This window comes from Ambystoma mexicanum, chromosome 10, assembly GCF_040938575.1.
Source record: "Ambystoma mexicanum isolate Mex_15411 chromosome 10, UKY_AmexF1_1, whole genome shotgun sequence".
In the NCBI taxonomy this organism is placed as follows: domain Eukaryota; kingdom Metazoa; phylum Chordata; class Amphibia; order Caudata; family Ambystomatidae; genus Ambystoma; species Ambystoma mexicanum.
The window spans coordinates 596086693-596103383 of record NC_090932.1 but is presented as its reverse complement, the minus strand read 5'-3'; the positions used below and the strand labels follow the sequence as shown (position 1 = coordinate 596103383).

At 44.4% G+C, this 16691-nt stretch overlaps 1 protein-coding gene across 6 annotated transcripts in view; it reads right to left on the bottom strand.

Annotated features, from left to right (window-relative positions):
• ACSL3 (acyl-CoA synthetase long chain family member 3) overlaps positions 1-16691 on the bottom strand; it is a 3215977-nt gene that overhangs the window by 464273 nt on the left and 2735013 nt on the right. For all 6 annotated transcript variants that reach the window (XR_011276042.1, XM_069618147.1, XM_069618145.1 and 3 more), the window contains exon 13: positions 221-335. Coding sequence is in view for 5 of the 6 variants with exons in the window: in XM_069618147.1 (XP_069474248.1) it covers positions 221-335 (115 nt within the window). In the remaining variant the exon portion in view is untranslated. The remainder of the gene's footprint in view (positions 1-220; positions 336-16691) is intronic.

Genomic DNA, 16691 nt, shown 5'->3' with positions numbered 1-16691 from the left:
ATGCCGGAAAGAAAATAAACAACTGGAAGAGAACTTCAAACTGGCTTAACTGGTTTATAAGATTCACATTGCATTAGAAAAAATACAAAGGAATTCTGTGGACATTTGACTGGATATAGTTTAGATAAATCACGTAATAGAATGCAACAGTAATGTTTTGGTTTTAGAGATGAATTTATGCAATTCCTAAATAATCTTTTGAACTGGTCACCATTCTTACCTATTTGCATAAGCACAGATGTTCTCTATTAAGGAAAGATTCTTCAAAGCTGCTTCCACTTTGCCAAGGGAGACATATTCTCCAGCCTGAAGTTTTACTAAGTCCTTCTTCCGGTCTGTTAAAGAAAAAAAGGAAAACAATCAACATGAAAGCAGTTTATAATGATTTTAAAAACCAAAAACAGCCATAGAAATGTGTTTTAAATATTCACACCCACTAATCTGCACATTTATTGGCAGAACATTACATAAGTCTATTGCAGATTTGCATAGTTAATAAAAAATAAATATTGCCTACTTTGAGTGGTCAGAAATGCGGACAAGTAGATAACGTTTTTCCACATTCAGCCATTTTATTAAACAATAAGAGTGTGACAAACAACCTGCTCTCTCTAACCGAACGAGGATTTCCCTGCTATTAAACTAAGACTAAAGGAAAACACTATCATCAAAAGGTATCTGTCCCTCACACTTATACATAGAAAAAAATCATGCAGGTTTCATATGGCTGTTCAAACTCATATATTCAAACAAACTTGAGAACCATGTATTCCTGTAACCAGGGTCGGATCCCCTTCCCTGGGATTAATGCATTACTTTCCAAATCAAAGTTCCAATCAATAAAGTGCTGTTCAATAACCAAGTTCCATTGACAAAGGCAACAAAGTTACTTTCACTCCATGAGTCTTTGACTTGGCGCTTGGATTGTCTTTTTGTTAACCACAATGTATCACTCTTCAAAATGATTGTCCCAAAGTTTCCACAAACTCCTGCTTAATAAACCAAAAAGGATTTCACGCTTCCAGTTAATATTTAAATACAACTTCGCCTCTTTAAAGAACAAACACTAATTTCTCTTCAGGGTGGTTGTACCATAGTTCATCATCAACACATTAGTGAACTTGTCACCTTCACACCACAAGCTTCTACCACAATGCAGTACTTCAATATCTTCTCCCTGGTCCACAAACCTGCCAGGACTACCGCTAATAATCACTTTCCTGGTATACTCGCCTGCCAGGATAAAAACTCCTATCACTACTACAAGTACTCTGTAGTGAGGCTTGCTTAAACTTTAGAAAAAAGTCTTGACTTTCAACATTAAACTACTTTCTTCCATCAAGATACAATACACATTGATGTTGTTTGTTCCATTGATTTGTTTGCCACATGTAATGCAGGTTATGTTTCTCTCCCCCTGTGACACTTTCTACAAGGAGGGATTCTCTGCTGCCACCTTTGGCTTTCTACTGTCTCCACAATTATCTGCTGGTAATGTCTTTCATTCAAGTTTCTCCCTTTAGGGAAACTGTTTCCTCTTCTCATTTTAAGTGCCCTTCCTTGGCATAGGAAATGCTGGTTATCTTCCCTTTCAGGTAGTCTCCTTCCTTCTAGACTATTAGACAATCGATATCCTCTTTCATTTCGAATTGCCTTTTGTTGGCTTAGGCAATGATGGTTGTTGTCTTGTTTCACTATTGCATCGTTACTTTGGCAATGGTGGTTAGTAGTCTTTCTCAATCACTGCCCCCTCTTTACTTTGACAATGATCGTTGCAGTTTCAGTTCAATATTGCCACCTTTTTACTTTGGCAATAATAGTTGCACACTTCCTTCCCTTGCTTTCTCTCAACATCAATATCACGGCAACGTTGCTTTCTTTAATTAGTTCTGCATTCAAAATACTTGCAAGCAGCCAGCTGTCTACTGCAAAGCACCGTGGGGTCACCTAACACAGGCCAACTCACTGGTCTCTCTCTGCACGTCCACTCAAAACGCTGCAACTTCTTCCTCTTCTGTCAGTTCCTGAGATTCTGACAGCTATGGTTGCATTCCCATGACCAGCGCCTTTCTGATAGGAAGTCGCTACTGCTTCTCACATACTCCGGTGCTCGTCAGCGACTCGAGAAGGGCACAGGAAACAGATAGCTTCTCTCTACAACAGAACAGCATGTCAAAGCACTGCTTCCCATTGTGCGACCTCTGCACTTCAGGTTTCCGACTCCTACAACTCTCTCAGCACTGTAATCTGCTGCAGACACAGCAGCAGTACCAGCGTCTTCATTTCTGTGCCTCTGCTTCTCCCACTGCTGCTGGCTACTCCTTTTAATGACCTGAACCTTAAGGGGCTTTAAATATTCAGTCCTGCTCAGGTGTGGGTCATTAGAAACATTCTGTGCCTCTGAACCCCTCTTCGTTGTCCCAGTATCTACAGCATTATGGGACTTGAAGTCCCTAATGTTCTGGTTTCTTTTTGTGCTAAAGGCCTCAGTTTTAACCTTATTTAATTCAATCTGTTTATAGAATACACCTTTAGGGCAGGGAGTTAGAGGAATTAATGGTTGGTTCCTAGTTTTGTACTTCAAACTTAAGGGGGGAATCATGATTATCAGAAGCAAGGGTATTAAGGCTCAGATCTTTACATATATCATTCATATGTTGACCATGAGGGTTTTCACTTCTAACAATTTGGGCAATTGTGGGAAGGGAAGCCATACTCTGACAGCAAGCCACTGAGTATTCCGGTGTTATAGAAATCTCACACTCAGAAGAAGATGACTACTGCGTCCACTCGGCGAATAGAACCCTTAGGGTTAGGATCAGGTAGTGAATGTCTTTCCCTGCCCACCTGGAAGGAGACTTTAGGCAGGGATTCTGTGAGGACTCCGCAGGATTAACCATACTAAGTTCTAGTGGAATTAAAAGTGCCTTGGTAGCACACGTAAATGAAGAAATATCTTGTGCTCAGATGTTATAGGTGGTACCCTTTAAAGAAGATTCACTGTATCTCAAATTATATTTTACATGGAATGGCAAAGAAATTCAAACCAATGCAAAGTTGGACAAAGAAGGAATGTTTAATGCTTCCTCTGTGCTTATAACATTTATGTAACAATGTGTGATGCTGGAAATCCATCGAAGGGACAGGGCATCCGTATCCTTGCCCTTTACTGCTTTTTATTGTGTGTTCTGTCATGTTTTCCGCACAGGAGTTCATGTGGGACTCCTGGCGGTGCATCTCTCTCTTTTGTTTTGGTGTACAGACCCATGGGACACCCTTATGGCACCCATGTGTGGGGGTACAACCCTGTGCCCCTAGTGTATGTTTTTGGGCACCTGTGGGTGGCCCACAGAGAAGGGTACGGGCTGGTGGCAGCTGTGCGCTCAATTGACTGGTGCCCTGAGCGTCCTCCATTTTGGGATGCCCAGGCCCTGTCATTGGAATCGGTAGATTCCTGATGGAGACAAGATGGCCCCCGTGGCCTCTTGCCTTTCATCGCCTGTTACCTTGATCTTCCCAAAGTCCCGGGAAGCCCCGACTCTGTCCCTTCCCCCTGACTGGCTGTTGGGTGGAGGTTCCATATATGGTGGTGTTGTGAAGTCCAGGCCAGACTGGCTGGAGCCTTCCCAGTGACTGTATGTTGTGGGTACACCCTGTAGGTGGGACCTGGGTGAATGGAATGTGTGATGAATATGCACTTCTTGTTGTGGATGTCTAGTTTCTGGTGTTTGACACAATGACTGAGACAGCCCTGCCCGAAACTGGTATGAATGCAGTGTGGAGTGTTGAATGGCTGGGCACTTGTCCCAATACGCATAACTTGTTGTGAGTGCCTGGAGAGAAGTGAATGGCCTGAATGCACTATGCACCTGATTGGCTGCCTGCCTGCATGAATGCCCTTCTGACCGATTGGTTGCCCGAGTGTGACCCAGCAGAATGAATGGGAGATCAACTAGTATATCTGGGGGCCTCTCACTGCTAGAATTTGTGTTCAGAAGCTGAAGAGAAACTGGAGTTGAAACTGAAGCTTAACCTTGAAGCCCTGCTGGAAGAGAAGTCTTGCTGCTGCTCTACTTCGTCGATCTGAAAGCTGATGTGTCTGCAAGGACTGACCCACAGAGGACCTGGTTAGGCGCCCTCTTCCCGAGCTCCGAGGGACCATCGTGCACCAGCCAAAGCTCCCTGGTAGACAGACCTATGAAAGGCTGCCGACCGGAGACCGGGACCGCCGCGGAATCACAAGTAGAAGCGCCCGGACACTGTTGTCCATCACCGTCGACGACCGCTGTCACCGACCGGAGCCGCTGTGCTCCCTTTGCCTAAGTAACATTTGATCCAAGGACGCTCTCGCCTGCACCGTTGACCGCTATGTCCCGCCGGAGAAAGTCGAGGTTGCTGACACGCCGAGGATCATCCGCCGGTGGGTTTCCCGCCACCTGACGACCATAGAGATGCCGGACAACTCGACGCCCTTGCTGGGCCACAGTTCTTCACAATCTCTTTGCGGTCCTGAACTATTGTCTCCGAGGTGCCCCGCACGCCTCTTCCTTGCAGGATGCCAACTCTCCATCGTCGACAAGCACCACTAGGAACGAAGCTGCCACCTCACCGTCGTCGTTCAACCCTTTTTCTCGTGGGATCTCGACGATCCGTGCCTCCTGCCATCGACCCGACGATGAACTTTTCTATGCCAGGTACATTGGGGTTGTAGAACTATCTTAGAAGGAAATAAGACTTCTAGAACAATATATGGACTGGGCTTGTGATATAGCTTTACTTTACAGGTTGCCCAGGTGGGGAGATCTCCACACAGAACTGTGTCTAGTTGGTAGGGGCTAGTATTCTGCCAATTGTTCTAACCCACTGCTGTCCTTCTATGTCTATTGTTGGTTACCTCTATTCATTGATTTGTGTGACATTTAACCAGAGTACAGTCGATGCACTTTAAAGGAATCTAGTAATAATCGTGGTACCACTTTAGAGCTGTATATATTTGCCATTATAGATTAACTAAGCACAAAGTGAGTTATTGTGATTGTATATAACCTTGAACTTAATTATATAAAGATGTACAGTATGTGTACATTCCTTTGTGGGGACTTGGGGACTACACTGTACTTAAGAACCAGCATCACCTCCTGAGAAGCTAGGCCTTGATTGCTCGACCACGTACCAATAATAGAGAATCCTGGCTGTGGTCCTCTGTGCCTCTCCTCTACCATATAGAGAGCAGAGTACAGACAGCCCCCTCCAGTCTTTACACAATGTATGGGTTAAATACAGCTATATGCACTTACTTTAGCTCTAGAGTGAAGTACATTATGATTATGCGTGTACGAGAACAGCAATTGGCTATTAACTACTTACCTCTTGGTATTGGCCTGATGAATTATCTGGAATAGGCCAAAAAGTCTGAAGCCCAAAGGTCTGACCCCTATTTATATATATATATATATATATATATATATATATATATATATATATATATGACCCAAATACTTTTTTTGCAAAGTTTGGTGAGGAGCCGTCCAGGGAGAGCGAAGTTATAAACCGCCCAAAAAGTGCTCTTCCTACGGAAACAGCAACTTAACCATAACTACATGGCCACTACCGTGGCCATGTAATTCAGTAAAAAAACTTTGTTAACGGGACGTTATGGTTAAGTTGCGCAACTAAAAACCTATGAAATTCAGTGAAAAAACTTTGTTAAAGGGACGTTATGGTTCCAAGCAAAACCGAAAACCCCCTGAAATTCGCCAGTTATGGTAAGCTAAGCAACCATAACTCGCGCCACCACCGTGCACTGCTAAGCCTAACACCCAGGACATCAAAGATGACATCACATGTCTGACTCCCCCTTTTTTCCTTTCCTGACATATCTAGGGTACATGATTTTCTTCAATAACAGTCAGGAACTAAAAATTGTAAATTACTATATTCGTAGAGTTATCCTTCAAGTATGTTCTTAGAATAATTCCCTTATGGTCCAGTCATATCATATGAAACATATACATAGGGGAAGACACAACCTTGAAAGACAGCAATCCTTTTTGTGAATTAAATTATCAGTAGATTTATCAGCACTTTCTGATACTTTTGATGTTTTTTTATTACTGTACTTTCCCTGTATATGCTCATATTTTTATATGTTGTACTCACACTATTTTCCTTAGGGTCCAGACACATCATGTGATATATATAGATAGGGTAAGTAACAGCTTTGAAACAGAGCAATCATTTCTCTGCATAAAGGTAATCAGTTAGGTTATGAACACTTTCTGCTACTATTGCTGTTTCTTTTTCTTACTTCAATTCCCTTGTATATATTCATATTTGTATGTGGTGTTGTCTCTTTGTGATTTTTCTATAATAATGCAATTATGTAGTAAGTGGGTTTTATTACCTACTTATCACAAGTTTCACTGTACGCAAAACTCTAATATGAAAACAGTTATCATTTCACTATTCAACATGGCAAGCTTATGAATATTGCACCTCCATCATGTATGCTGCACACAATGCCTATGTTTCTACATGAGTACCTTAGTATACTGGATTGAAGTTAATAATAGAATGCTATTTATATCAATGCATAGATTAATGCACTGATTAGCACTTGATATTTATTCCAATAATCTTTGACACTTTTTTTATTAACATTACACTAAGAATCCCTTGTACAGACATTTCATGAAAGGTAAATGCACATGTGATGTCATCAGTGATGTCATCAATGACATTTGTGATGTCATCTTTGATGTCCTCAGTGTTAGGCTTAGCAGTGCACGGAGGTGGTGCGAGTTATGGTTGCTTAGCTTACCATAACTGGTGAATTTCAGGGGTTTTGCGGTTTTACTTGGAACCATAACGTCCCTTTAACAACGTTTTTTCACAGAATTTCATAGGTTTTTAGTAGCCCAACTTAACCATAACGTCCCTTTAACAACGTTTTTTTACTGAATTTCATAGGTTTTTAGTAGTGCAAGTTAACCATAAACTCACTTTAACAAACTTTTTTCATTAGCACGCAGACAATATACAAAGATGGAGTGAAAAAAGCAATTTCGCAGGGATGGCTTTACACAGAATGTTGCAAAGTAAGAATTTATGCCCGTTCACAGTGAAGGTCAGCTGCTTCCATTTTTTGCTCGCAGGCCGAAGTGGCCCACGACTCGCACTATAAGGTTCTATTGTTTTTTGACCTTGACGGACAGGGATTGTGCCAAAAGACTTCTTTTGAAGGAGGGGTGCAAAAACGTAAGAGACGATAAGGATGAAATTTCTGAAACTAAACCGCTTTTATATATCATATCACTATGAGAAAGATCGTTGGCACAGACGGAGTCGTATTTAGGGGCTGCATTACGCGTAGACGATGGAAAATGCCAATATAATGTAAGTAACCCTTTAGATTATTTTATACGGGAATATAATAACAATAGCGTGGCGTTAAAGCCCAGTTAAGTTGTACTTGTTCGTTCAATGTGGCATATTGTTTTGTACCACGCACTATCACCTGCGAAGTGGTTCCCTGGCGCTCAGATGGCTCTGAAAAAGGCAGAGGAGAGAGGGTGGGTTAGTGGGAATAAGTTAACATATTTCGTTGCATTATCCTCGCTAGCAAATAGTTTCACTCCCTAATAAATAAAATGAATATTTTTAATGAAGATCGGCTCGTGAGACTAATTTATGTTTTTAAAACAGGTACATCCTTCCCTACTGTCAATGCCACGATTTTCAGACCCCGGCCGACGGATTTTTTAACTGCCAGGTGCAGCTACTTCTAAACAACTTCATGACCCTCACCATTTTATGGGACAATCGCCAAGGACCAATATGCCCTTACGCGGTACTAGCGGCTAGAAGCAACATACCAACCATTATGGTGGTCTAATGCCTCGTTGTTGGAACATCCTTCCGATTATCAGTGCGACCATAGTGCTTCTTTTATCATAAACCACCACCCTGTGTACCGCAAAGGAACAGCGCGTGACTCAAGATGAACTTTGGCGGATCGACAGCAAAGACAAATGCAAATCGCTGAATATTCTCTAAACATTTGATGTCAAATAAAAGTACTTTACGAAATGTACAATCTTGCTGTTTGCTTTTAAATCACAGTTTCATATTCTGAATTGTGGTGCGCTGTGTTGTGAGATGATCTGTGTTGTTTTCCGGGTTCTGTGTAAAGTCGCGTAGGACTGGAGACGACTGGGCGCGTTTGGCTACGCACCCTGTAACATCACGGAGAGACAGGGAATATGAATGCTTTGATGTCAGGCTTAGGGGCGGGAGATATGATTTAGTGTCGCAAAAGCAGGTCAGCCAGGTCGATGGGGCAAGTAATAGGATTATCACATAATGTCGGCGCACAGCAGCCTGATTTATCGTTTGTTTAGTGGACAAAAAGTCGGGTAAGGCCCATAGGAAATTGTAATGTCAACGGACATAAGGAGGGTTCTTAGAACCCTTTCAACCTGACAACGAACAATACGAACAGCGTTCTCAGAACACCCCCATTTTGTATAATTCCAAACATTACCTCCACGTCCACTCTTCCTCGTCCCAGTACTTACTTCATGAGGCCCCTGCCTCCGACACAGGACCTTCTTCTATTTCTTTAAATTCCTATAACTCCTCCCCCACATCCACATCACTCAGTTTCATATTACCAAGCCGGAGCATGGGACCTTCCCCGCAGGGAGGGTGAGGAGGGTCGTCACTACTGTGACGAGGAAGAGTATGACTAGGAGTAATGAAGATTACCGGTAAGTAATCAGAGCATTTGAGGACACCGCAAGTGTTCTTAGAACACATTCAACTTGCCAGAGTACAATACGGACAGCGTCCTCAGGACACCCCCATTTTGTTTATGTACGAACATTTAAGGACACCGCGAGTGTTCTTAGCTCAATTTTAGCTTGCTTGCGAACAAAACGGGCACATACTCCGTCCTCAGAACACCCCACCATTTAGTTTATATAGAAAATTTCAGAACAGCCGTGTTGTCCGCAGACAAATCGAACACAACAAAAGTGTCTAGCACATAAAAAAAACAGAACATTGAACCTATCTCATACTCCCCCACCCTCCCCAAACACTCTTACACACCAACACACTGCACTAAATACAATTTTTTATCCAAGTTTCACTGCGCTGTCCGCGGTCGTCGGCGAATGCAAGATGGCGGGCGCCACAGAAAATCTGACGTGCTTCACGCACCACGCCGTCCAATCAGCGAACACGTTGCATGTCTGCGGACATCACGCAAGCCGCTCGGCCAATCAGGGCACTGTCCGCGGAGCGAACAGAGATATCACTAATTTTTTTGCCTTACATTTTGTTCATTTAAAAAAAAACTACTGGACGGATTTACACCAAATTTGCAAAAGCACGCTTTCGGGACCAAGCCCCCGCTCCTGCCGCAAATTTGGTGTAAATCCGTCCAGCGGTTTGGGCTCTAGGCGTGCGCAAAGTTTTTTCCCATTATGTCTATGGGGAAAAAAAAAAAGTTTTGGGACGCCCCCCCTATAACTTTGCCCCCCCCTGGACCAAACCTCTCCAAACTTTGCAAATAAATTCGGAGTGGGACATATACTTTTTTTGCAAAGTTTGGTGAGGATTCGTCCAGAGGGAGTGAAGTTATAAGCCACCCAAAAAATGCTCTTCCTATGGAAACACCAACTTAACCATAACTACATGGACGCTACCGCGTCCATGTAATATATATATATCAGGGGGGTTAAGCTGATAAAAATGTATAGGGTGTAGGTGGGGGGGATCATCTCCTATATATACATATATGTATATATATATATATATATATATATATATATATGCAAAGAAATGGGAAGAAAAAAAACATTTTAGATTTTAGTTCGGTCATTTCACACAGATCCGGATTATCCCTTCGCCTCATAGATTCCTCACCCTAGAAATATCTTCACTAGTGCCAGATGTCTTCAGAAATGTTTCAGCCACCATGGGGAGGAGTGAAGCTCTCTCGGTGTTGCCGCCATTATGCACCCTTCACACCGGGAGTGCCATTGGGGTCAGTTTATAGGGAGCAAGCCCCGAGCCCCACCTTTTTCCCCACCACTGAGAGTTGAGAGACCACAGAAGAGCAGTAAGTGTACAAGTGGGCAGGTGATGATGGATCTGTGGGAGTAAGGAGGAATCCATCTCCAAGAACATTACTAAGATGCAAGTAATTTGTTTTAATGGATTATTTCATCCACCAGACTCCCTGGTCAGTACAGAACCAGGAGGTGGGATGACAACGAGAACATCTACACCAGTAATCGCTAGAGGAATGCACTACTAAAACACAAGCATCCTGTCCCTACCATGAATCCAGACAATGCTTGGCTAACTTATGCAGGGACGTCCACATAGCCGCCTGACAAATATTGCATAGGAACAACCCTCTGGAACCCAGCAATGTCTGCCAGACCCCTAGTCGATTGAGCCCTCAGCCCATCAGGCCCATCTTTGTTGGCAAGATCAAAACACTTTGAAATGCAGTGCATATCTACGATGAAAGGATCTGTTTAGTAAAAGCTCTGCCTACACAGACAGCAGCATAACTCACAAGGTGCTGGCCATCCTTACTCTGCGCATCATGCAATAAAGACATGGTAAATGAGAGATTTCTTGTGATCCAGTCAGTGAAACAGCTCATCCACCTTTAAGTGCAGAGGAAAGAAAACCGGAAAATGCATCTATGGACAGAGGAAAGGAAACGGGAAAATGCATCTTCTGTGAGAGATTAAAGTCTGACGCGACTAAGGGAAGCAAAGTCAATCTCACGGTCTGGGTAATCTTCTCCGTGGAGAAAACAAGGTAGGTAGGTTTAACAGATCGAGCCTGGAGCTAACTCACCCACTTAGCGGAGGTGATGGCAACTAGGAAAATCACATTTATGGTGATCAACCTCTAGGAGCATGTTCAAATGGAGTCGCCATAAGAAATATGAGAATGTTCAAATCCCACTTAGGAACAATAAATTGTCATGGGAAATTGGTTAGATTGTCCCTGTAAACATTGCATAACAGCGGGAAAGTGAAGCATGAGCCTGGCTCAGAAGTACTCTTAAATGCTGATATAGTGGGGCAAAGAGTAGACAATCCTGCACAGAGCAGGCTGGACAGATTAAAGGATCCATATCCCGCTCTCTGCAACAAGACCAAACATAAACCAAAGGCAGGCATAGATGGACTTTGTGACGGGCCTCCTGGCAGAAAGGAGAACATCCAAGATCTCATCAGAAGGTCCCACTTCTTGTACCCCAGCCTCTCAGTAATCAATCATGAAAACTTAAGTTGCTGAGAGCAGATCCACCCTCACTGGAAAGCACCAAAGCCTGGAAGAGGGGTCCAGAATCTCTGAGTTCTACAATCTGCGGCAATCTGGATCATGGTGGTCCAGAACTTCTGCATTCGCCTGAAAGCCAGAAGGATGACAGGAAGTAGAGGCAATGTAGAATTAAAATTGAAGCTCCACTAGAAGAAACAGTGTGTCTCCCTGCTGATGGTCAGTTGGGGTCAGGGTTGTCTGAGATTACAAATGTTAGAAAGTTGCGTCTGCAGGGGCCCACCAACACAGTATCCGAGACAACTTGCTGGGCACAGTGTAACGCTTACCTCTGGTGCCCTGCAGGAGTGCCTGGGCCGGACTGTTCCGAAGCGTTGCCCCCACTGGATAACCTTGCTATGCTGAATACCCAAGCCACTCCTTCCCCCCACTGGTCTGCAATGACGCAAGGGAGGGGAAAAGAGGGAAGACAGAGACAATGATCCTACTAGGCCAGGTGTCATTCAGATCGTGCAAGTGCATGGGAAGGAGGAAGTGGAAAAGTGCCGGGGGCGAAGGGGGAGGGGACAGTGCAGTACATGGGATAATAAAATAAATAAACAGTAAGTAAAAGGTGCAGCCAGCTGGTGGCAAGTGCAAGGGTAAGTGCAGACATCAGGTGTCAAGTGCTGGAAGTGGCACTGTAGGAAGACAGAAAACAGTCCCCAAGTGTGGGGGTTGCCAGGGGGCAGTGCAGGTATGTGACTGACAGGGGAGGGGACCTGGGCCCGAGGTCAGAGGGTGGCCAGGTAACCAGTGCAATTTCAGTTTCTGCCAGGAAATTCAGCAGGGGAGAGGAGGAGAGAAGCAAAGAGAAAGGTTTTGAGGTGCTTCCGGAACCAGAGATGGTTCTCCTCAAGTTTCAGGGAGGCAGGGAGGCTGTTCCAGAGGGAGGCCCCAGTCGAGGAAAGAGATCGACCCCCAACTCGTTGCCTGGAGAAGCCAACTGACCCTGAGGGAGTTGGAGGCGGACGAGTGAAGAGCAGGTAAGTTTGTTCTAAACGGGAAACTCGTGTGGGAATTGGCAGTAAACTCAGTCTCTTACTGTAGTTTTCTCGATTTCAGGAGCTGTGATTGCTGTGGCCCTCGATCGGCAACAGTTCCAAGTGAGTATCAGGACCGAGGATGAAGCGGAGCTCTAACGACCAAGTCCTTGGGTAAGTACGCCTGCAAGTGAGTGTGGGTGTGCACCGGTAAGATACAGTCTCCGTGCACATGAAAACAAGAGTGGTAAGCATTACACTGCTCTGGCAGGTAGGAGAAGAAACGCTAAGCACAAGGTGTGGTCCAGGGTGTGGTTTTATAGTATCGGGCCGCACCCTGTTAACACTAGACTACCAGGGATGTCAGGTCTTCGGGTCTGCCGGGGGGCCATCTCGAGTCCCACAATAGGTTCTGTCTTGGCGGCCATGTTGGTGTGTGTCAAGGCAGGTCCTAATAAACGCCTGCACCAGCCAGCCCCCCTACATGTCCAGCTTCTTCCTACACTGACATAGGAGGGTGTGCCTGGTGTTCTAATGCATATGCTTTGTGTCCTTACTGGGATTGTGACACACACAAAATTACCAACATTTGGCCCTCAAACGGAGGCCACTTAGGCCGATTTAACCATTAAAGCAATTGCATTCACAACAAAGCCTCTGGCACCAAGAGTAAACGGAAGCCGAGGCCCAAAAGAGACCGGAAAGCAGAGGATACGACCAGCTCTCAGAGTGTAAGAATGACATCTGCGATATGTTTGAACTTGCTCCTCTGAAGGAAAGGCAGTGATCATGGGCAGTATCACTCTGATGATCTGCAGCAACTGCCATGGCAAAATCTTTGACTTCTTAATGTTTAGTGAAATGCCAAAGCTGTGTAAAAGCTGGCATGTGTGATGAAGATACTCAGACACCAACTTTAGGGGCCTGGCTCAAACGAGACAATAGTCCAGGTTAGGGAAAATGTGAATCTTCTCCCTCCTAAAACAAGCAAAGACAATAGCAAGCAGTTTAGTGAAGACCATTGGTGCCAGGAAAAGGCAGAATGACAGGACACAGAACTGGTAATGGGAATCCCCCACTATAAACCTTAGGTACCCCTTGCGCTTCAGATGGATTGGCACATGGAAGTATGCATCCTAAAAATCCACAGACAACAAGCCGTCCTGCAATTAGAGGGGGTCTGGAGGATCTGTGCATGGGAGACCATCTTGAATTTGTACTTTTGCAGATACAACTTTTAAAGCATTAGATCCAAGATGGGATGTAGCCCTCCACCCCATCATCCTTTGGTATAAAAAAAAGACAGATTCTGAGCTCATCCATATTCAGAGACAAGCATCAGCTCAATGGTGCTATCCTCCAAAAGAACCCCTACCTCTTCAAGAGAGGTAGATTGATGAAGAGGGTGGTTGATGAATGAAAGAAAGGCAATAACCCAGAGATGGGACATGTAACGCCCAAGCATCAGAAGTGGACAGGAGCCATTCCTTGATGAAGACAGACAATTTCCCACTCACAGGAGAAGGCCAGACAATTCCCAAATAATGTTTGGCCAGGTGCATCTGAGGGGACAGCGGAGGTGGCCAACCTATCTTTCGGCACTACTGCACATGCCGTGAGCAGGAACGCCTCATCAAAGTAGTTTATCTGAGAGAGCTTGACCCTGTCGTAGTGTAGGCAAAAGAGACGGGCCAAAAAGAACAGCCCTTTGATGTAGAGGTGGAGGGCTGTTGGACAGCTAAACCCATGGTTTTAGGCATGGCCTTTAAGGCCATAAACATCTCCAAGGTGTTACCTGACCCTGTCGCTAGAGGTTAGGAACCCCTCACAGCCTGGGTTGCAAGGCCTACTAGGGTGAAAGCCAGAGCCATTTCTTCCCCAGAGTGAGATGGTGCAGTTGAGAGAGCCCCTATTCCAGTTCCCTCCCCAGGTGCCTGTGTCACATGTGTAGCATCAACTTGCATCACCTTATACCGCCTGAAGAATGTTCTGGCCAACGTTTCTTTTCCAGAGCCACAAGAGAAGCAGTAACAATATAAAGAGACCACCAGTAGGAAAGCAACCCATCAGTGCCCCATGTGACCTGTCTGCAGCTGACTGAGCACCAGAGCCAACATTGAGCGCACCCGCGACTGAGGAACTGTAGAGCCTATTCAGTTTCCCTAGGCGCCGCTCACCACTACCCAGTATGGGCATGTAGAGCAGCAGAACTGAAGCAACTGACCAAGACCACTGGGGACTTACAATTGAGCGGCAAGTGCAAGAATGTGCTTATCTGGGGGGTGAACCCACCTGAGCCCCCTAACAAGTTCTAGGACACTTTGAAGTGTGGGCCACCATTGTTGCAGCACAATTGCCCTTTGGGGAGAAAAGGGGCAGGGCTTTATCCGCTCTTCTTAACTTCCTGCAATTTTAACACCTCTGGGGTGGGAAAAACTGACAGATTAGGCAGGGACAGTAATCCAATTAGAGAATGAGATGGAGGTAAAGAGGTAAGCGGAAGCAGGGGACACTGTGGGTTGTTCGGGTGAGGTCAGAGGAAGAAGAGGTAGCAGGTCGTGAGACTAGCAGAAGGAAGGAAAGTGGATTTACATATCTTAGGAACGCAAAAATTAATGGGTTAAGGAAACCAGACAAAGTACTGATAAGTCGCAAACAAAAGTTTTTTTTTTTTTTTAAAGTTGCTTAGTTTAACAATCTGGTTCAGTGCGCAACAAAAGCAAACCTTCCCAATTAAAAAAATAATCTTCACAATTTATAAATACAAATCAATACACTAGATTAGCCGGTAAAATTACAATATACATTTTTGATAAGAGGAACATCATTCCATAAGCCCTTCCTATGGGAGAATATATTTTTCTAACTCACACTGCAGTGATATTCTGGGCACTGTAAATTGTACCCAGTTTGCTATTACAAGATGCTTTGTCAGGGTTGCCTTGAACTTCCTGGTTCACCGAATAATAAAACAGAGGTAAAGGTATTTATGTTCCAACAAATCTAATTTGGGACAGAAAATAAGGAAGTGCATTAGGGTTTCCTTCATTATCACAAAAGCAAACCCTGTGTTTGAGGCACGATCACTTCCAAGAGGTTCTGAAAGATTTCAATGGCGGAATCATCAACCCGAGCATGGGACAGATATCAGACCAGCCTTGGCAGGACAGTTGCCATACATGTTCTTCGCTTTGTCCTTACGTGCTGTACTTGTTTGTCCTGTGGCATATACTCCAAAATGAATTGTTCCCTCCAAAACGAATTGTTCATACTATCACGTGTTATAATACTTGATGTAATGCAATTGTTACTCCGATCGACCTGTATTGCTCACCACTACATGAATATTACGGTTCTTCGCCTATTCACAAATGACTCTTTGCTTTTCTGTCGGCTGATTTTATGCTGGTTTATTTTTGTGGCAATATGTAAATAATGATTGAGGAACTTTGAATCATGTGATAGCTCCGACACAGTTACACTTGCTCTAAGGTGCGGGGCTTCAACGTCATTCACTCAGGAAAAAGACAGAGGTCAGGAGCTTAGTGAAGTGCGTCTTTATTTCAAGATTCACATAACAGGAACTGAATTTCCTTAACTATCCCCGTCCCTTCCCGCCACCCCGTGTCCCTTCCCACATGACTTGGGTGAGCTCAACGACATCACACCCCCCATTACTAAACATAAAATTTGGTGTCTTCAAAACATTTTACTAAACATGAAGTTCCGTAACTTCAAGACATTTCTTCAATGAGCCTGTGTGGTTTCTTCCGAGTCCTGTGGGGTCTTCGATTATCTTCTTCAAACAACCCTGGTGACATGCGCGGTGGAGTTTCAGAGCTGGAGTCTTCTTGGTCTCCTTCATAGGGTGCATCTCAATATGATGGATATTCGACAAAACTATGATGTGTAGTTGGTATGAGTCCAGGCATTCTCCAGAAGTGTGAGGAGTTTCTAGTTATAGTCTTTTGATTACCTTCAGCAGTGACAAGGAAACCTTTTGTTCCCACAATGGTGAGAGGCTCTTCGTTGAACGTGGGCATGTTCTTACGACTTTGCGTTCATTTCACAATGACATCTCCTGGATTTAAATCATTTTCTTGCGCCCTTCTTTTCTGATCAGCAGAGCTTTTCATGGCGGCCTTCTTGGAAGTATCCTGCTGTCTCATCTCCATATCTCCTGTGTATCGCTCTTCTTCTGAAGGGAGGTGGGGTAGTCGAGTCCTTATGTTTCGTCCAAACATTACTTCTGATGGCGCTTTCCCTGTGGTACTGTGAGGGGTGTTGCGGTAGTTTCTCATTAGCTGATATAGTAGTTTCTCCAAAGATTCTTCTTTGATGCGAGCTATTTGAGTG